General features: G+C 41.5%; 1 protein-coding gene across 3 annotated transcripts in view; it reads right to left on the bottom strand.

The window, feature by feature from the left end:
* LOC136676577 (rho-related BTB domain-containing protein 2-like) overlaps window positions 1-22,831 on the bottom strand; it is a 59,433-nt gene extending 36,602 nt beyond the window's left edge. The window contains exon 1 of one of the 3 annotated variants that reach the window (XM_066653676.1): window positions 22,490-22,831. Coding sequence is in view for 1 of the 3 variants with exons in the window: in XM_066653675.1 (XP_066509772.1) it covers window positions 3,315-3,343 (29 nt within the window). In the remaining 2 variants the exon portion in view is untranslated. Of the gene's footprint in view, window positions 1-3,314; window positions 3,823-22,489 lie in introns of those variants that run through there. The other 2 variants (XM_066653677.1, XM_066653675.1) reach the window with 2 other exon arrangements.
* Between the last annotated feature and the right edge of the window lie 242 nt (window positions 22,832-23,073).

Raw genomic sequence — 23,073 nt, 5'->3', positions numbered from 1 at the left:
GTCCCACGGGCTCTCTGCGGACCTCAGCTGTCAGATGCTCTCCAAACACAACAGCACCTTTGCTCCCAAAGGGAAAGTCAGCCAAGGACAGAAGAAAGGCTTGTTAAGGCTGGCCCTTGGCCGAGACTCTTCCTTCACTTCCAACGCCAAAGTGAAGGCTTTCAGACTGCGCTACTGAAGGAGCAGAATCTGAGATCAGTCTGGATTGCCTTTGGGAACTGGACATAGTTAGGGTTTTACAGAAAAAAATCAGTGCTAAATCAAACCTTAATTAGACTTCAAAACAACAACAACAAAAACACTAGATTTTATACATGCCTCTAGGTGATGAATAAAATGGATCATTTGCAGATTCCAGACTGTTTACGTCTTCAGAAGATTTGTTCACAACAGCACAAATAATCAATAGGGATACACTGGTGAGATCTATTGGCTTATGCCACATCATCAGTCAAGGTGTGCGAATTTATCACGTAAGAATATATAACATTTGTATACACTAACAAAATAGATACCTATAAATTGTTACATATGAAGTAAAACACAAAAACTCATACAGTTCAGCACAAACAAGACATTCATTCTTTCATTATCTGTAACCCTTATCCAGTTCAGGGTCGCGGTGGGTCCAGAACCTACCTGGAATCATTGGGCACAAGGCAGGAATACACCCTGGAGGGGGTGCCAGTCCTTCACAGGGCAACACAGACACACACATTCACACCTACAGACACTTGAGTCGTCAATTCACTTACCAACATGTGTTTTTGGACTGTGGGAGGAAACCGGAGCAGCTGGCGGAAACCCATGCAGACACAAGGAGAACACACCAAACTCCTCACAGACAGTCACCCAGAGGAAACCCACGCAGACACAGGGAGAACACACCAAACTCCTCACAGACAGTCACCCAGAGGAAACCCACGCAGACACAGGGAGAACACACCACACTCCTCACAGACAGTCACCCAGAGGAAACCCACGCAGACACAGGGAGAACACACCACACTCCTCACAGACAGTCACCCAGAGGAAACCCACGCAGACACAGGGAGAACACACCAAACTCCTCACAGACAGTCACCCGGAGGAAACCCATGCAGACACAGGGAGAACACACCAAGCTCCTCACAGACAGTCACCCGGAGGAAACCCACGCAGACACAGGGAGAACACACGACACTCCTCACAGACAGTCACCCGGAGCGGGACTCAAACCCACAACCTCCAGGTCCCTGGAGCTGTGTGACTGAGACACTACCCGCTGCGCCACCGTGTCACCCCACAATAAGACTGACACCTAAATATTTTGCTATTCCAGAATACAAAAACCTCAGCTACTTCAACATGGCACTGACAGAGGGTGTCATCTATGACAAAAATAATTTCATTAAATGTATGCCCTAGACTTGGCAAATATACGAAAGTGTTGTTATTGTTAGCTCAGCCACAATGTGGTGTACTACCTAAACCAAGCTGAAAACACAAAAGTACTGAATTGTGTTGCATGTAAAAACTCTTGCTGCATCTGCATCACACATCACAGAGCTCCAAATAGTCTCTGGAAGCAACAATGCCTGGAAATGTGTTTCCATGGCTGAGCAATTGTGCACAAGCCTAAAGATCACTACGCACAATGCCAAGCAACAGCTGGAGTGATGTAAGGCATGCCACTATGCCACTGGACTCCATAGAAATGTGTTTTCTGCAGTGATGAATCAGGTTTCACTATCTGGCGGTCTGCTAGATGAATTTGGGTATGCTGATTGCCAAAAGAACACTTAAGCGGAACGCAAATGGCTACGAATAAAGTTTAGTGGAAGAAGGATAATTGTCTGTTTTCTACATTTGCCTAAGGGCCCTAAGACACAATGAAAAGCTCTTGCAATTTTATGAAATGGTGAATAAAAGAAGGATCTGAAACTTAAACAATATTTCCATACATTAAACTCTTTTTAGTTACAAAAAGCAAGGAAAAATATTTTTATGTGGGCTCTTCAAATAGCTGCAAATTGAAGTGTGTCTCCATAACAATGAAGACTCTCCATTTAAAATGCATTAATAAAACACTAGACTAAGAAGAATCATTGTCTCTCAAAGCAATTATAAGTTTTCTTAATGATGTTAGTAAATAGAGCAAGGGTAGCCCTAGAGCAAGTGAATGGAAAGGGTGGATGTGGAGATATTAGCATGTAAAGATAATGGCATGCTTATTCAATAATGCTTGATAACAAAGTACATTCAGTATTTTCAATACACTGACAATATGAATGCTGCTCTTAATTTTCATATCACTGTGAAGTCTTCTTTACAACATCTTTAAATTGTTATAATAATCACTGAAGTGTTGTTTCATAGCTCAGAATAAATAGCTAAAGCTAACCCGAGTAATGTGCAGTATTTCAAGTGATTACATCAGGTGAATAGGTGTAATGGGACGCATCTGTGGGCAGCCATTGATAAACCCCCCCACCACCACCATTCATATTTCCAAGCAGCAACAATCCTGTATTCATAGAGAAGGCGTTTCATTGAGAAATACTAATGAGAAACAAGCTCTCTCGATAAGAGGATTTCTCGCCTTAGACATAGAGAAAGCTTATACAAGTAAGCAGTAACGAAACATTTGGGGTTTCTTGGTTAAGTAAATACTGTTCCAATGCTGCTGTGGGTAAGAAAGGAGATGCAGCAAAGCGGAGCCAAGCCCATGCGCGCGAGCGAGGCGGGAAAAAAAGGGAAACAGAGGGGATAACGCACTGGTGTAGGCTGCTGTACCTGTAAGACTAATTCTACATTAGCGCAAAAGAGACTCTTAGATGACAGAATAATTAGTTTTAGGAGGCGTGTTGCCTAATATTTTCACACAATGGAGTTTCACATTTCTCGAGGCTGAAGTTGGCATCTTATTCGCCAGTTTTTTTTTATTAGAAGACTTCGCTCCACCTTAAATGATGCAGCAGTTGTGTGGAAGAATGCCAGTGCCTGAACCTAACTGCTGCACCATTTAAGGTGGAACGGAACGCAAGAAGCGAATAAGAAGCTGAAGAGCGGGATGGAACTGAAAATCCGAAAAAGAAGCTGCTGGAACGTTCTCAAAGGTAGCCGGAGAATGGACCGAACTCGAATGGACAGAATGGAACCGAGCTGAGCATTCGAATGGAACGGCAGGCTACGTAAAATAATCGAAAAAGCGAATGAAAAGCAATAGAAAATACGTATGAAAATTCAACTTCAGCTCCACTTCCAGCGCTGTTATAGCCGCTGACTGTTGTTCTGAGATAAAACATGTGACACTGACATTTCCCCCAGCCTACCTTCCGACGGTTCCGGAGTTGACCCACATGCCAGTCCGCTCTTCTTCCGCTCCTTGCTCCCGTTAAGCCGGAGCGGAGGAAGTCAAAACAAAAGCTTGAAACGACTTTAAACACAAACACATACAGCGCTGTGAAGACACTGAGATCTGCTTTATCTCGCCCCTGTCACGAAGGAAGGAGGAGGCATCTCCGTAGTGCTCGCTTGCAAGAAGTTATGCTTTTCTGCAGAGAAGTGTACCTTCTGCTCCACCTTTGCTCAGCTTTAAGCTCCTTTACTTTCCAATTATACACACTGCTTTATAAACATGTCGTTTTTTGTGTGTGTGAGGGTCGGGGTGTGTGTAAACGGGGTCTCGTTTAAGTGTTATTGTTTCCACAGCTGATTTCGCCTACCGGACACGCCCCTCCGTCTTGCGTCACAATGGCCGAGCCACAACCCAAACCTTGACGCAAGAAAATGCTTAGCCAATCTTTTTGTTCGACCCCGCCCACCAGGCGGAGAGGCACCGCCCCCTTCCCCTCTAGAGACCCTAGCTCACTGTTAACCCACAGCGTGCCGAAGCCAAGCCCAAGCGCGCGCTTGTTACAAAACACTAAACCTCACTCCTCTGCTCCACGTGGAATGCCACAACTCGATGGATGTCATACATCACATTTACACGTACGCAGGTTTATTACATCAAACTCGTCTGCAAGTCTAAAAATGATTAAGCTATGTTATTTATTTTAACAACTTCTCAAATGCATTTGAAACAATATGATTAATAGGGAGGTTTTGGAATGGACATACTGCATTTTATATGACAACATTTTTCACAAAAATATATCACATCAGCCTCTAGACAGGGAATAATCTTAGATAGTTTGTGTTCTCAATGTCACTTAAATACACCACACACAGGGCATACAAACATTATTATGACAGTATAAAAGCCTCTAACTAATGGAAGACCTATAAGCAAAGTGCTGTAAAGCACGTAGGGATTCACTTCTGGAACAATCCACAAACTCTTGTGCATCCGAAGAATTAAGCCTCTTTTCTGGCCACCGAATTTGCACTGACCCAGAACTGTGGCGTTTAAAACAAAAGAAACATTGAGCTCTTCCAGGAAATACAAGATTCCAAGAAAGGCAGATGATTTAAATGGGAACCTTTTGTGTAACCTCCAAAAATTATGAAAGGAAGATGGACCACAGCCCTAGTAAAAGAGGCTTTGTAAATGTTTTGCATGCTGCTAAAAATAGCCCACACTATTGCCTGTCTGTGCCACTGAAGCAGCTCAGGTTAAGAACACTGACCTCTACTGGTCTGCCTGAAAAGGATAGTCCTACATTGAAATCAGTTGCAAACTACTCCACTGCTGAGACGATAAAACAAATAAGTCCTTTGCAAACCGTAGGCACTTATTTAAATGTAAAAAAGAAAAAAAAATCTAACAAAAAACTTTTAAAAGTAAAAAAATGTCTGAGCTCAAATGTCCACTGTGAAGCAGGGTGAACAGGCATGAGGTCATAGCTTAGTGAGGGGCAGTGGTGGCAGTCCCAGGCCTGTTCCCACACTTCTTTCAATGCAGGCCTTTCTGCTGTCTGTCTGAAACCCAGCTGGACTCTAGCAGGCTTGGCAGTGCCAATGCAGCAGCAGACCCTGAGAAAGTGAGGGCCCCTGGCCCTTCAGGCAAGCACAGAAAAACAAGTGATGGAGTTGGGGGATCTGGAACATTGTTTGAAGATGGAGAGCAAATAAAAGTAGTATGGGAATTTAAGGCTGTCCATAAGAAGTGATTATTTGGTATGGTCTTTAATTTATGTCATAGGCTTTAAAACTAGGCCATGCAGGATGTGAGCTTCTGTCTGTCTGATACTTTAAGACATAGTTCACACTGCAGAAAAAAAAAAAAAAAATCAGACTAATTTTTTAAAATTATGCAGTGTCCACATTAGGGTGGCACGGTGTCACAGCAGGTAGAGTCGCAGTCAGACAGCTCCAAGGTCCTGGAGGTTATGGGTTCAAGTCCCGCTCTTGGTGACTGTCTATGAGGAGTTTGGTGTGTTCTCCCTGTGTCCGGGTGGGTTTCCTCAAACCGGACTCAAAAAGTGTCCATAGGTGTGAGTGTGTGAGTGAAGGTGTGAGTGTGTGTTCGCCATGTGAAGGACTGGCGCCCCCTCCAGGGAATGTTCCCACATAGCACCCAGTGATTCCATGTAGGCTCTGGATCCATTGCAACCCTGAACTGGATAAGCGCTTACAGACAATGAATGAATGTATGAGTGTGTCCACATTGCAAGTTAAAAGTGACCAAGTGACCTGAGGGTTTGAAGGCAAAAAGTGATGCACTTTGAATGGCAAAAATTAAATAAACAAATTAATTAATTAAAAGAAATATCTGACAATCCAATCTGAATCAGATGTGGCTTATATACAACTGAAAACAAATATCAGCTGTTTGCCAATAAATCTCAAATCAGACACACACACAGAGGTGTCTTTTTCAAAAAACACGGACCCACATCTGAAAGCAAAACAAAAACTCTAAAAAAAAAAAATTCCTTTCAATCTAAACAAACCAACTCTAGAATCCATTACATACAAAAAAAAAAAACAACCAAATCCTTCTTCCTCAGACAAACATCATCATTCAATCCCCCATTCTAGGCTCCCCAGGCTCAAAAGGAGCATGCAGGCCAATGGCAGAGTTGTTGGCCAAATCAGGCCTGACCCCTGCTGGGCCTGATCCACTGACCCTACATCAGCCCTAGACCACAGCAGTCCGAGCAGATTCCTACATCCGTGGTCCTCACAGTCTGGTATTCTCATATTAGGAACACAATTCAAATGAAGAAAAATGACAAATAAACGTACAATTTTGCCCCCTAACAACAACAGAGCCAAGTGGCGGGAACAGTGTTGCAGTAAGTTGTCAAACACTGCTAATTATTTGCAGTGCAACAATTAATTAAATAATAATGTATTTGATTTAATGGAATGTTAATTCTCCATGAAGCATTTTCACCTCTATGTGATGCACAATTGCCATTTCCAAAACTGCCCTATGTGCTATATAGTGCACTAATTTGAGGTTACACCATTTTGTAATAGTGTCTGAAACATAGTGGACAATTTTCAGTGCACTCAAACAATCCCAAAATGCACTGCAAAAAAGTACTGTACAACCCATGTACACCAGGAGATAGCAGATAACCCATAATCCACTGCACTGTTTGGTAAAACTCCGGTTTCCTCCCACAGTCCAAAAACACACGTTGGTAGGTGGATTGGCGACTCAAAATGTGTGCGTAGGTGTGAGGGTGTGAGTGAATGTGTGTTGCCCTGTGAAGGACTAGCACCCCCTCCAGGGTGTATTCCCGCTTTGCGCCCAATGATTCCAGGTAGGCTCTGGACCCACCACGGCCCTGAACTGGATAAGCGGTTACAGACAATGAATGGATGTTTGGTAAAAGCTGCATGAGGTTGTGTCCAAAACCATTAAGTACCCTCCTGAATTAGTTTCCCTATAATAGTGCACAATATAGTAAATAATGTAGGGAGTAGTGAATAGAGAGGCATTTCGGATAGAGGGAATGTCACAGTTTTTCACTGTAATATTATAATATTGTGATGTGTTATTACACCACTATGGTAAAGTATAGCTAGAGAAGTATGCCAGTATGTACTTGTCCTGCATCGTCCAAGTTCAGTCTCACACAAGTAGGTCAGGCCCTTTACTCGCACGTGAAGAGATAATTCGGTGAGTTCAAATTCAATGAGGTAATTTGAGGCAGGCACGTTGGTTCTGTACCATATCAGTGGGTCAGCAGACATGTGATATGACTGGAATGGGTACATCTGTTATAGTGCTCCACACCACAGTTGAGGTGTTGTTAGTGCTAATTGCTGGTGTCACCACAAGAGGAGAGCAGTTTTAGCCTCATAGCACAGAGATATCAGCACATTTCCCACAGCACACACGAGGCCGTGATACGGGGAAGAGGAAGACGTTTCGTCATATCGCCGGCATGTTGCTGCCCATGTGAGCAACTTGTGAGAGTGTGTGTGTGTACAGAACATCCGAGCAAGATAAGACAAACAAAACAGCCCAGATAAATGAGGGAAAAAACGATCGGAGGATAAACGAGGGGAGAAATATTTTGAGAACTGAAATAGCTGCAGAGAGAAGAAGTGACAGCAGAATGTGAGGAATAGTGAGGGAAGGAGAATCAGAAGGGAGCAGAGTAAGATAGTAAGGAGGTCCACACCAGCAATGTGAGGGAGGAACAAAGGAGGTGTAAAGTCAAAGAGGAAAAGGGCAGCTCAGTAGGGGAAAGAGAAAGAAAGAGAGTGGCGTGAGACAAAGAGAACTTGTTTTTTTCCTGGTTTTATCTCTGAATGACTGAAACGGTTTTATCAGTGATCAATTTCAAGCTCTCCAAGTATGTCAGGACTGTATCCTTACTAGATTTCATGCACATTATCTACTCACTGTAACTATTCATGCAGTGTTTCAACCACAGCATGAAACATCATGGAAGAATGTTACGTAATAAATACAGTATATAATGTATGACATTGTTTTTATGCTATTCATGGTACTATAGGGCGGCACGGTGGTGCAGCAGGTAGTGTCGCAGTCACACAGCTCCAGGGGCCTGGAGGTTGTGGGTTTGATTCCCGCTCTGGGTGACTGCCTGTGAGGAGTTTGGTGTGTTCTCCCTGTGTCCGTGTGGGTTTCCTCCCACAGTCCAAAAACACACACGTTGGTAGGTGGATTGGCAACTCAAAAGTGTCCGTAGGTTTGAGTGAATGTGTGAGTGTGTGTTGCCCTGTGAAGGACTGGCGCCCCCTCCAGGGTGTATTCCCGCCTTGCGCCCAATGATTCCAGGTAGGCTCTGGACCCACTGCGACCCTGAACTAGATAATAGATGAATGAATGAATGTTACTGTATTGCAGCTTGGTTATGTTGTCATAAAATATTAATACTACACAAATCATCATCATCTTTTCCTCTTAATCCATTTCAGGGTCACTGTAATATTGCACAAATCCAGGAAATTATTCAACTGTACTAAGCTCATTGGATTTAGAGTGATTTTTTTTTGCAATCCATCATATGCAGTCATAGACAGTGAAAACTATAACCAACGATCCAAGGTCCGTTTGCTCCGTATTCAAATTAGGTTAATGTCCAAGCATTCATTCACTTTCTGTAACTGTTCCAAAAAGTGTGGGTCCAAAGCCCATCAGGAATTATAGGGCGCAAAGCAGGATACACTCAGGTGTCACACAGTCACTCACACACTCAACTGTGAGCAATTTCCTACGGCCAATCCACCTACCCGCTTAAGAAACAAATCCGAGGCACTTGATGATTTAGACGTGAAGTTTTAATAATACTAATTGTTGATACATATTTACCACATAATATTGCTTTAAGCATGTTTTTTTTCCTCTCTCTGAGACTCATTACTGTTATGTCATACAGTCAGTGTAGGAACCTGAGTGTGGTTTGGATCATTATTTTCCCCGGGGCTCTTGTCAGGGCTGGAGAGCCATGTGCTTCTGAAATGGGTGTCAATGCATGCAGCAGAGCAGTGGGGCAGATGTGTTGTGGAAAAGTGCCTTTGGCCTCAGTGATATGATGCAGGTCCCTGAGAGTACTGTCAGCGCAAACACAAACAAAACACACACACACACACACACACACACACACACACACACACACACACAGAGATAACAGTAGCATTCAAAAAATCTTGCTCCCTGTCAAATGCAAAGATTCAGATTAATGGAACCCCTGCCAAAAGACCTTCATCTCCAGACCCCTTTCTCCATTCTTAACAGTCCTCAAGTGCATTCAGACAGATAAGACTTAATTGTTCAGAGCACCACTGTAGAGAATGGTGTTCTGCTGTCGCTCATACAATTCATTGGCCTCCCTGAGCCCCAGTGCTAATAAACCAGCATGGGTGATGGACATAAGGATATGCAAGGCTGGAGGTGCACTCGGGTCAGCGGATGCACTGCATTCTTCAGTGGCATAAAGCTGTTCTGATGGATATGGAGAGAGTTTATTGGAGCTCCATGGATGGCAGGAGATTCAGGCTCATTTGTTCATCAGGGCTTCCTGAATGCCTGAACATTAAAGTTCCACTGCTTTATCAGTACCTGTCAGTTTTCATTCTCAAGGGTTCAAGGGCTGTAGTAGAGCAGGACTTGGACTTGGTTAGCTGACTTAGTATGTAGTCTTCTAGGGACAGACATAACAAGTATGTCTTGGGATAAACAGGAGATATTCTGGGCTCCATGTGGATGGGAATGTAGACTTATTAGGGTGGGAACAAACTGACTGAAATTTCTGATGAAAGTCTGATCAAGGTGGATCCAAAATAAGGGGCAAGATGTCTAACATTGTCTGACAGAAACTATTCTGCTGTTATCTCATAGATGTAGCATAGGTTAGCTACAATATGGTTGGCTAACTAGTCCCCACACTTCTATACAAGCTCCTCAGACGTCTACAGAAGTATATGGCAGGACCCAAGCTACTTAAAATGTCAATTAAAAGTAATAATTAGCTCATACTAACAGTTTTAATCATAATCACTGTTCACTGAATCAGACCTGTATGCTTTTTTATTCAACTGAACAGTTTGCTTTATCAAAATCACTTCTCGTCAACTTATCGGAGGTCAGCTCTCACAGTTACAGTTCAAGTTTACCTGCTGTGAAGGAAATGCCAATGTCTGATCTCAGATCAGATGACACAAGGGCATGTACACATTAGGTAATGTTCTCAGCAGGATATCCCCAGAGGTTGAACATGAGGCTCTTTAAGCACAGCCAGCTAAAGTGAAGAGACTAATCTCATTAAGGCTTGATCCAGCTGCTCCAGCGCCAAGGATTAATCACAGGACTACGCCACAGCTGAGTACCTGAACATCTGATTTACAGGGCAAGTGTCTCTCCAGATAACAGCAGATTAGCTCATGAAGGAGGTGTAAGGTTTTGCAGGTGACAGAGGAGAGTTTTAGAAGGATGGCAATTAAGGGTCCAGAATGTGTTCTTCAATAATCACTATGGCATTACTAGCCTTTGAAGTATGGCAGAAGGCTGAAAAAATGCAAATAAGTCTCTTAACAATCACCGCATTTTTGTTATGTGCTGTACGCATCATTAACCAAACATCAGCAGATCCAGATTCAGATCCTTTTACATGATAAACCACATTAAAATGAGTTGGTCAAAAAAATAGCGTGGGCCATTAATCCAACATGCCAAGGAAATCAGATATCTCACAGCCCGGCAAAATATATATAACGTCTCTAAAATAGGCACAAAACATGTTGTTTGATGTGATTGTGTACTATTTTAAATGCCATGTGATGGACAGCATTGCACTGGACCGTTTCAGGATTCACTAAAGTCATGAGGCATTTAGAAAAACTATAGTTCATGCAACTGATCACGATTCAGCCGGACAAGGCACCTGTTATTTAATGTACTCATTAATCTGTCTCAATGAACAGTCTGGGCTCCTTCAGCAGGCCATTACCAGGCATTCACACCCATGTGTTAGTTGTAGGAATGTTGGAATCTCCTTAAGCTGTCAGAGGTTTGGATATATCTTCACTTGTCCTCACAATGTGATGTGTAAACACTTCAGACTAGAATAGCAACAGAAAAGCTCCATGAAACAGAAGAAAAGAAGTTTATACTGTACTTGAAGTCAGATATGGGCTGATAACATTATGAAAGTGAAATATAATGCTACAGATCTAAATAGAGTATTGAAATCACTGTGGTATTTAAGGTATTGCTAAATTCAGAGACAGGCCCATTCTAAATAGCAAAGTAGTAAAGCAATATTCAATAATACATTAGTTTCCATGTTTGGTGTCCAATTTCAAACGGACCTGTTTAAGCGGTTTGTGTCAGCAGCCAACTTTTACTTTTTGCATTTTTTAATCAAAATGGCATGTAAGCACAAGTTGTCTACCTGTCAGACATAAATTATGACCATTGGGTGGTTTCCCAGACAGGGTTATAGCCTAGTCCTGGACTACACAACAGACTGAATGGTAATTTTTCATTGAAAGGAAGATATAATCCAGGACTAGGCTTAATCCCTGTCTGGGAAACTAACCCAATATGTTCAAATGTCTGTAGAATTTGTGAATTCATCTTCTTTTGTCAGCCATTGCAGACAAATATGTTTAGTTGTTTTACAAACTGCTGGTAGAAACTAAACATTAGTTTCTGACCTCATTAATGTTTATGAGGCTAAATCTTTATATCGTTTAACATGTAGCGATTTGCCTTCTCAGGGAATGAGAAGACGCTACTGCAGCAAAGGTGGACCAGCAATTTATTCATACCTTGAATGGGAAAGAGAGAACTGTTGGCCATAAATTATATAACATACCACTAGTGTTTGGTCATGTGACCTACAATTGCTTATTATTTACAGATGCGGTATATCATTAAAGCATTATTCTTGTGTTTAGTTTGAACACAGCCTCTCGACGTGGATGAGGCCTCATAACATCACACTGCTAGCACAAAGCATCCTGTATACTTGTATTATGTAAAGAAAAAAGGTTCTGGAGACAAGAAGGGTGGGTGCGGAGAGGGTGAGGAGGCTGGATTGGTCAAACAGGCTGATCAAATACAAGGCCCTGCCAAGCCAAACAGCTTTGGAGCTCAGGCTGTGGGCACAGCAGGCAGAGCCCGGATCAGACCGTCCACCTCGGGGCAGCAGGGAGAGCAACAGGGTTACAGACACAGCCCTGCTTTTTTTTTTTTTTTTTTGGCTTCTACAGCGCTTAGAGCCAGAGCGATACCTTGTTTCCCATTGCCTTCTTTGGCACTGCTTTTCCCTCTATTCCAAGTTGATCATAACTTTCAGAACAGCACAGAAAACCTAGCTCAGGTTATTTTCCTCCAAACAAGCTTAGCATAAATATGTCACTAAATACAACACTAATACTAAACAGAAGTGTACCACTCATTAATTTATTGTTAACTGTGAACTGTTTTCCTGAAACCTAAAACTCATGTGGAGTTGACTAAATGCAGCGCATTTCAGCACTTTCTAAAGGTGCAACATGAATACAGATTTTTTTTTGGCAACAAGGCAAGCTACAATTTAAATATTGTAAACTCCTCAAATAATTAGCTTGTTCAAATAACATCAGAATAACAATCAAATTAAGCATTACAAAATGCCCAACGGGTCTTTTATTTTTTATGTAAATATATTAGAAGTATTAATAACAGCACCCTAGTGCACTAACAAGACATTTCTTAAATTAACTGATACTGCAGCTGTGTTTGAGTCCAATATCAGCTGATTCTGGACTTGCATCATTACTTAATATCATATGAAAATATCTTCACATACTGAGATTTTAAATTTTTGCCAAATCATCCTCCCTTTCAAACACACACTTTGTACAAGGAGCTGCCTATATATGGTATCTCTCGGATTCTGTCTGTTGTCGTAGGCTGGGGAGAGATAGCAGAGATTTCTGGACCCTGGAGGGAAGAGAAGGAGGCCACTGTTTGACTGGGGTCTTGCGTTTTCAGTCACATTCTTGTGTGTGTTGATCCCTTTCTCTCTCTTGTTCAGTCTGTCTCTCTTGCTCTCTGTCTCTGAGCGTGTCTGACTCCATTTCTCTTGGGACATGGGCTTTCAGAGCAAACAGGAAGGGGCTTTGTTGGGACGACTGTGGAGTGTTGACTGGGTGATGCTGTAACTGCTTTGGTATGCATCTCCATACACTGTTTAAAAATGTGGAGGAGAAACACACGAGATAGAAATAGACTCAAACATGTGGACAAACAAGCATATATGCATGTTTTTACAGTCACTTCGAATGCTCTATTTTTCATTTCCCTTTGTTTCTTTAGACCTTTTAAAAAGGGAGGTTTATCTTTAAAGTAAATGTTTAAATGATTCAGTTTATTTGGAATAAAATCTTTTAAGCTAATTTTACATTTACATTTAAGTAACAGGACACCAGAGGGGGGCGTTACCTGGCACAACACTTCTGCAAACTAAACCTACAATTTATATCTTGTTACATCTTGCCTAAAGACTCTTATTGGTATAATGTGGTGTTTCTCCACAAACTGGAAAAAGAACTCTAGTCTGGCAATTTGCGGCCAGTGTTGCTGTCCACTGCAGTACACAAGCTGCTGCTAGTCATCCCAGAAGATTGGATCTAATGTGCTTTACCACAAGTGATTCCTATATAATGTAATCATATGAATGTAATAGCCTTTACATTCTGGAACATCAACAACTGTTCAGCATTGGCCATACAATCACATGGCCATCTGCACTAGATATGGTATGAAAAAGCTAATAAACATTTTCTGCTATAAAAGTAACAATTTGGAATTTACGAGGCTTTGCTACAACAGAAACAATAAACAAAATGCACAACAAGAAAATGGAGAACTGTCCGTCTCTTGCCCTGTAAACAGTTTCCAGGGGCCACAACCAAAAAGCAATGGAAAAACCTATAGTGGTGTTAGCTCTGCGCATGTGCTGCCTTGAGCCAACTCACACTGGCTATCACAGTGATAATGGTTTATCAGTGATGGAACAACATGAATACTGAGGTGTTCTTTGAAGAACAAGCCATTTGCAAAAAGAGAATATGCTGTAACTGTACAACTACATGATATCCTTGCTTTTGTGAGAGTGTTTTGTGTAGGTTTTAATGGTACTTTTGGAACCGACGTGTTTTTATGCCACAGTCAGCTGATCCCTCGCTACAGTTAATGTGAGTCAATAAAAACAATGTTCTATTTAAAGCACCAGGCAAAGTGCAATTTAATCATTAATTTAAAGCCCCATTGTGACAATGTGTACCACCTAATGCCACATCACACTGGCCAACACTACAACCTGCATGAAAAAGTACATAATTCCATTGTATCCCTGGGACATTCATGGGACAGAAATGCAAAGCAGTTAAGGAGTGACCCACCGGTTTCAGTGAGGGAGTGTTACAGACATGCCACAATACCAACACCCAACTTGAAGCAGCAGGCCAGGCAACGTTTGAGGCAGCACGTAGATGCTGTGGTTCAGGGATATCCCAGTGACTCATGGGGTGTCAGCATGGTTGCATCAGTGCTTTATATTTTCAGTCTGGTGAGGTCTGTAATTTCTATTTCCAAACACGAAGCCCCACTCTAATTTTATTACGGTGAAATTTACACTCTGGCATTGGATCAGTGGTGACTACAAGTGGTCTCCATTGCAAAGACCACACTTAGAGTCTATGCAAGAAAGATGCATGACTTTTGGCCATATACAGGGTGTAAACAAGCCAGATTTAATGGCTGAGCAAGATGCCAATATAACTACTGCCTCTAATTAAGTCAGCTAATTTAAGTCAGCAGCAGTAGTTAAAACTGGTTCTTTTAGACTGTCATGCAGGGTGATGAATTCCTTTCATAAAATCAGGAGGGGTGACTAGTCTTGTATTTTAAATATAGAAAAAAGTGTACGTGAGTCATTCTTCTTTTTTTTGTCCTACTTCATTCCGGTTCCACCCTTTTTGTCTCTCATGCTCAAGCACAGGCAAACCATTAATGTGGCTTCTTAATTCTGATTTAATGAGTCCCACACTTTCCCGAAAAAGCCTCATGAAAAAAACCACAGAAAAATTTCAGACTGAAATTTCCGCACCCTCTTAATTCTTGGCCTTTGTAAGGAGCCCATACCAAACACTTCCATCAAACATTTTGCTTGAGCAAATCTATCAGTCAAACAAAGCTGGTGTCTATTTTACCTCCTCCTTTTGACTAAAACTTATACAGCCCTAAAACACCTTGGTCTGACAGCAATTCTGTGGTGTTTCAATGAAGATGTTGTTTTCAGTTCTGTGTTGATTTTGGATCTGGTTCCTCTCTCTCCCACTGACCTTAAGTGAGCACTGTAAGTCCAAAACTGGATACTTGATCTCAGGCTCCGTCTATTCCCTGGAAGTGTCATGCAAGCTGCTCTAACATGCTGTGTTTCTGGGTCAGTATCAACTGTCGGTGCCCCGTCAGGAGGAGTGGAGAATGAATTCCTCCAAATACTTAACTACAGAGAAAGAAGAGGGCCATAACACAAACCCAGAAGGTGACGCCAAACTTCAGATTCATTCAGATACCAAAGACGCTTGACCTCTTGGGCATGGACGTATCAAAAAGAAGCAGAATATAACACACAACCTAAATTTTCAGACAAGATGCAGTCCACAGCTCCAAGGATCCAGATCCACAGTAAAGATGCTGGGCAGTCCCTACTGCTGCACAACTCATTCATGGGTTTTGAAAGGATGTAGAACTGTCGAGCATGATCAAAAATGAATAATGGACTGGCCATTCAATGTCACTGAATGTACAGAATTTCAAGAGAAGCAGAAAGCAAATTTCTTCACAGTAGTTCCTTTTCATAAGAACTTGATAAATTTCTGCCTTTACTTTCTAAGAAATGCTTATGTTAATAGAAAACTGCATATTGTGGCAAAGCCTTGTGAGACCACCACAGACATTTTCATGAAACTGCTCTAACCTTGATCCCAAAGCACAGCAAAATAGCACACTCTTCACATTCTTAACGAAAGTTTAGGTTTCAGATTACAAGTTTGAAGCTCTGATGTCATTCATATTACAGTACATTAAGCCAAATTTTAGCTTTCAGTCACAGCTAATAATTCCTCCTGAATGAGAACATTCCCTGTCTAACATAGATATTTACTCTCAAGACTCATGCCATGATGTGTAACAGCAGTGCAGATCTTGTTGGATGTTAAAAAAAATCCAGAGTAGCCAGCACATTAGAAACCTTTGGTCCACAAAGCTTGAGGTCATTACCCCTAAAAGTGAATCAACAGTTGTGCAATAGACTATCCCTATCTGCACTGTCACCATGGGCTTCAGAAAGGCATTTCAGACATGCACGCATGCACACACACACAATCACTGACTGGCTAGAGGAGACAGCTTAGGGAATACAGGTGCAGACAGCAAGAGGACCCATTATTGTGTAGCATAGCTTATCACTTCTTCTCCATCCCTACATCACACCTTCATATCCTCATATTTTTCAACACTTGACACAAGCTTCTTGCCTCACAATATCAATCTCTCTCTCTCTGTTTTAAAAGTGAGACTGGAAATGTGTGTGTAAAGTTTTTTCTTTTATGGTGTAAATTACATATCTCATCTGTTTCTAAATTTGGGGTTCATTTAGATCTCAATCGCAAAAATGAACATTCAAATATTAAAGCTTTGTATATGGTAATGTTATAAATATGGGCAAATGACTCCAACCTGATCTTAATTAAAAGTGGCTTAACTGGGCAAAATTGTTATTAATTCATCTCTATCTTCAAGAGAATTTTATGTTCAATCTCCAGTGATCCCTGGCCTAATGCTACCCAGTTCTACAAGCTCTTTGGAAGAGCCTCAATATTATATTACTCTGTAGGTTTAGTGCTGGCACTGTCTTTATTGACAGAGATGAAAACTCAAAGCAGGGCTGGGTCATAGCATCAACAGACAGAAAATTACAGGTATGTCTACAGAGTCTTTTGTCAACTTTTATAAAGGGCTTAAGGTTGTTCTATTTATAAAGGAGATCCAACAGCGTAAATCATGTGGACAAAAACCACCAAACCATGGGTCTACCACAGTGTTTAAAATTCTTCAGAAACACCTTAAATGCACTCACTTAAGTTTTAGATTGGAACATCCCAGTCTGTGACTTGAATAGGAAAAGTCTTCATTAGTCAGATCTGGCAAATTACTGAACCAAAAACTTTTTAAAGGCTAAGCACCACTTAATGGACCTCCATGAATATTTCACATTATTTTAGTTACTGACATATATAAGTATGAATTAAAATGAAAATAGCAGCTTAATTTGCTTTAAAACTGACAATTTTATTAAATTGACGGAAAAACCCGAGCTCGCTACGGAAATTCTTGAACGCGACCGTGACGTCAGTAGTGGACAACAGCCGAACAACGCCGCGGTAAAACACCGTTATGACTGACTGTTATGACAGTATCTAGCTAGCTAAATAACCAACATTATTCATGACAATAGCCTAGCAATAAGCTAAACTCAAATTTAGAGGTACCGTTATTCTTGTAAATGTGATCGAAGTCGAACTTGAATTCATCCGACACTATAAACCTCCGCAATGCAGCTACGTAGCCGAGTATAATCTGAGCCACCGAGTTTAGCAAGTCAAGCTAACGTTAACTAACACCAACTAAAACAGGCGAAGTGAGTGTCCTTACCCTGTTTACCTCCATTGTCCACCATCTACGTCACAGGCAAGACGCCTATTAGAGTTTCCGAACACCGTTGGAGGGGAGGGGGGACCAACGGTCTTTTAAACCTTATTCCTTGAATTAGTAAGAAATAACATGTTTTCTGACTATCAATAAACACAAGTTAGGAACTCAAATTCCACTGTATTTATTTGTTTGACACTTTCATATCGCTGGTGCCTAGCCTTTAAGGTAATTTAATTTTCTGACTGCTATGGGCAGAACTTAACAATGAGTACATCCATCTGACTGGTTTTATACATAACATTGCATCTCCTTGCCAAATCCCATTCTTTATTAAAAGGAGTAATATATAATTTATTTATTGTACTAAATTATAAAACGATCAGGGTGTGTCATTGGAGATTACGAAATATGAAGCGCTGGCATTTCTGACAGAAGTGCCATACCCAGTACTTTCTTCTTTGAGAAGTGCCTGTTCCAGAGCAAAACTTCGACCCACTGGCCAATCCCCAGTACCTTTTCCACAAGCCAGGTATGATACACAATATCAGACAAACAACATGCTACAGTCATAGAAGCAAGCAAGCAAGCAGACATACTGTTAAACTCTCCTGGACCTAAAAAGCCTCTGCATCCTTCAAAAAAGCTCCATGACCACTATGTTAGCTAAAGTTAAAAGTTTAGAAGTGCATGTATGGATTAAAGGAGAACAACTCCAGGGATTCTGTGCACTAAATGAAGAAAGTGTGGAATAAGGGATGTGTTTCAAAAGTTATCTTCAGCCTCACAGTTTAAAAATCAGTAAGAAAGATAACATCAGCCTCATCTAGTGAAAGGATGAAACTATGGAGAGCCAAATATGAAGCTGGTAAATACAGGAAAAAGGACAGAGTGGTGCAACAGGTAATGTCATTCATGCTCCTTTAAGGTGTAACCTGGAGAAACTAGGTGGATCAACCCCCATTCTTAATTGGGTTATGACATGTAACACACATGCTTCTAAAGTTCAGAATCTACTTACAAACATGATTAACAAGATCAACTGCGGTGATCAATGTTGAACGCTGCAAGACACACCTCTAAAAGCAGGCCATGCAGGAAATGTCATTAATAAATGAAATGAAATCTATTGATAGTTCCTCATGCAAAGCCTTTGTTCCCTGAGTCACTGTTTGAATGACATGTATATTAATATTGGATGGTGTAGGAATACAGGCATTTTCTCACAGCTTTATGCACTGTAACACAATAGTTTGTGTTGCATTACAGTATTTTGTGATGATCTTCATATTTCCGCACACTCCACCAAATGTATATACACTTTCTCAACCTTGTAGCATTTTGAAAATATATTCATGTAGCACTTGTATAATTTGGTACTTGTTATAGTCAATTTAGTATAAAAGCACCTGAAAAATAAATAAACGAAAAGACTACGCATAAACACAGATGCAGGTTGCATTAAAGACCAAGTTTGTATTATTATTCATATTATTGTGAATGAGGCGGCACACTGGCGCAGCAGGTAGTGTCGCAGTCACACAGCTCCATGGACCTGGAGGTTGTGGGTTCGATTCCCGCTCCGGGTGACTGTCTGTGAGGAGTTGGTGTGTTCTCCCCGTGTCCGCGCGGGTTTCCTCCGGGTGCTCCGGTTTCCTCCCACAGTCCAAAAACACACGTTAGTAGGTGGATTGACGACTCCAAAAGTGTCCGTGTGTGTGTGTTGCCCTGTGAAGGACTGGCGCCCTCTCCAGGGTGTATTCCTGCCTTGTGCCCAATGATTCCAGGTAGGCTCTGGACCCACCGTGACCCTGAATTGGATAAGCGCTTACAGATAATGAATGAATGAATGAATTATTGTGAATGGGCTATTACACCAATTAGAAACAACCAAAGATTGATGTGCTGCATATCATCACTGTCCAAAGAAACGCATTTTTAGTTTACCATATTATTTGGACACAGCAGCTGTCCTTCACATTGTGTGAATATTTCATGATGAATGGAACAATTTAAATGTTCCAAATGGAACTGGAATAAAACCTTTTTTACATTTACTTCAATGGTAAGTTATGAAGGTTTGTAATTTTCCTATAAAATTACTATTTTGGAGATACATAATTTTAAACATTTGGAACTTAATTTCTCAAAAATAAACTGCAATCACAAAATTGCTCAAAATTTTTCAATTAGATATTTTATAAAATTTATTCAGTCCTGTCAACATTAGCCTTCATTTCATTTCTCAGATCTTTGCATTTCTCTCTGGTCTTCCTTTGGTGTCTTCTTTTTCTTCTTGCATTCTCTTGAAATTCTCATTAATAATTATCCCCTAGTTTTCCTGTAACCATCTCTCTCTCTCTCTCTCTCTCATTATTTTGCATGCAGCTGGGACTTGATTTGGCCAAAGCACCCCCACCCTGCCCCCTTTTGCACCTTCTCTTCAGGATTTGCACTCCTCTCCCCGTGTTCTTTATTTCTTTCCTTCTTTCTTTCTTTTTCTACATCCCTCTTTTCCCACTATATCACCCAATGCTGGACTGGCCTTGATTTCCCTTTGTACACAGGCTCTCCCTTTACAAAAACAACTCCAGGAGCCGCCAAGAAAGAAGGGAAAAGATAGAACACCCCACAATGGCTGTCCCTCTGAACTGCCATTGCTCTGGTGCAGATAAACATCATGTGGTTTGGGAAGGAACGACACATGTTTGTTTTCCCCTGAGTGTGGGCGCGTGAGTGTGTGAGTATGTGTGTTTGTGTCTGCATGCATGCGGGTGAGTTTGCAGGACTGTTTCTGGGACAGCAGGGCGGCATCTGTTTGTATTTCTAGTGTGTGTGTGTGTATACAGTATGCATGCTTACCCATCTATTTGTGTAAGAGGGTATTAGGGTGCATTACATGTGTTGGAACATGTGTGTGTGCCATGTTTGTGTATATGCAGAGGTCAGTCACCCCTCCTGCACACACATATGCACTTTTCCGAGGGCATCACAGTATACAGTTTGAGGGTAGAGTGATATTGCTCAATGTTCAGAGCCCCAGAGTCTTATAAGGTTCCCAGCTGCGCTGAGCTGGCTGGCTCCACTGTACTCAAGAAGCCTGGAATGTTTGGAGTGCAAGCTCTCTGGAAAGCTCAAGTCACCAATAACAAATCTCTCCAAGAAAAAGAGACACACAGGGTCAGTGGGACATGCAGTGAAGCCCATCAGGAGAGAGCTGCCCCACCCAAGTGAAAAAAAAAAGCTATCATACCCATGGAGAAAAAAATCAAAGCCTTACAAAGTCCTTTGAAAGACTGCACAGATCACTGACCAGCCAGTGATTTACATTGAAGATCATTGTATTGGTATAGCCACAGAGTTCAGCTGCAGACAATTTTCCCCATCAACAAAATAACACTCTTACACTGCAGCTGACATTCCATGGTTCAATTAATAACAGAGGAAGTTGTGAGTGATATAAACTGTAAAAGGCTGCATATTTTAAAAGTGGAGTGGACTCGGGCCAGACAACACTGTTTATACAGCTGTGTCAAGTCACCACCCCCAAAAAAGAGTATACCATAACCTAGGGGTGTGTAATTGGAGAGATATATTATGATAAAATAAGGACAGATTAAATAAAAAAATATGGGCGACACAGTGGTGCAGCAGGTAGTGTCACAGTCACACAGCTCCAGGGACTTGGAGGTTGTGGGTTCAAGTCCCACTCCGGGTGACTGTGAGGAGTTTGGTGTGTTCTCCCTGTGTCTGCGTGGGTTTCCTCCGGGTGACACAGTCCTCCCACAGTCCAAACACACACATTGGTAGGTGGATTGACGATTCAAAGAGTGTCAAAAACATGCATTACTGTGCTTTTTGTGGATACTGTTCTGACAGGAAAAGCTGCCTATTTCAATAAAAAGAGAGCATAATCATCCTGTATAATGGGATTTTGTAGAGTAGGTATGTATTATTGCATTCGAATTACATTCTAACACATCAGACATTACTGTTCACTTATTTTGTAAATTTAATCTGAAGTATTATTTAATGCTGTGATAATATAATTTAGCAACTTTGCCCAGTATAACTATGGAAAGCCTATCATTAATTAATTGTCTTATGATACTAAAAGGGACAAACAGAACTCACTCTGCTTGTTTTCAACACATCGAACAAGAAAAGTAGCTTCAAAAATGTGTCTATGCTAAACCTATCTGGCTAAAACAACTGAATTTGGGGAATGTCACCCTGCTGAAAGCCCAAAAACTATAGGAACTGAAAATGCAACAAGTATCTTGAATATTTAGAAGCTGTTTGGCTTGAGGTCAAACCCACAGCTGCTGGAGTTGAACCAGATTTAGAGTATGAGATTCTTCTTTTTTTAATGGTACATAACTGTTGAACAAAATTTTGCATACATATCTAAGAAGGGTTACTCCAACAAGTGATAGTTATCATCAGAGCTGTTTAGTCAATCTCACCCTGTGTTTACAACTGACATTCTTTGGAGTGAGCCTTATGAGAGGCTAGAGATTTATGTCAGCTGTCTTGTAAAGCTTATGCAGGTGTCATGCAAGGTCCTATAACCTTATGAACGACAAGTAGTATTACAAAACTACTTAATTAAGGATTGCTACGCTTTAATCTGGGGGTTGTGGCTCGTGATGATTCCCGGGAGAGAAGCGCGAAACAGCAACAAAGACAGTGCGTCTTTTTTCATGTTAAAGGCATAAAACGAGTAAGAAAAAAATAACTCTAAACTAGTGCGAGCGTGTTTAAAATGCGGTGTATTCTACTTAAGCGTTAGGCAGTGCCAGCACGCGCACATGTGTGTGGACTCGAGGACACAACACACAGAGCTTTAAAAGTTACTAGGAAACTTACCTTTAGTGTCTCTCTCTCTCGTAGTTCTGCTTCTTGTCGACACGCTTCTTCTAATTCTCGCTCTTTCACTCACTCACTCTTCCCGGGGAACAGCTAAAGAGTTTCTGTCGTCCATGAAGATGAAGGCGGTCGGAGATAACTTTCCCTCCCTCGGAGATCTGAGTCGGAGTTGAAGCAGCTAATTTCACCAGCTGAAGATCCAGAATAAAAGACGCTCCTTAAGACTGCGACTGAGGTTGGGAGGCTGTGGCCAACACGGTAACGTCTCTCCAGAAAGAAAGAGAAGCCTGGAGGAATGCAGTAACTAAGGGGAGGAAGAACACAACACAAAGAGGTGTTGGTCTATAGTGTCTTTGTGTCCTCTCTGGTCCTGATGCGAGCTGCTTCGTCTCCTTTTGTTGTTGCTTGTTGTGTTCTTGAAAGGGAGAGAGCGAGAGAGAGAAAGAAAAAAAGAAAGTGTTTTTAGCAGTTAGCACGCAAGCATTTGAACTTCGTACAGCGCCAGTAAGAGCAACTGTGTAGCGTAAATACGTCTGGTAATAAAGCGTACTTAAAGAAACACAGCTAGCATCGTGTATTGTTTA

This window comes from Hoplias malabaricus, chromosome X2 (genome assembly GCF_029633855.1).
Source record: "Hoplias malabaricus isolate fHopMal1 chromosome X2, fHopMal1.hap1, whole genome shotgun sequence".
Taxonomy (NCBI): domain Eukaryota; kingdom Metazoa; phylum Chordata; class Actinopteri; order Characiformes; family Erythrinidae; genus Hoplias; species Hoplias malabaricus.
This window is presented reverse-complemented; position numbering and strand designations above follow the sequence as displayed.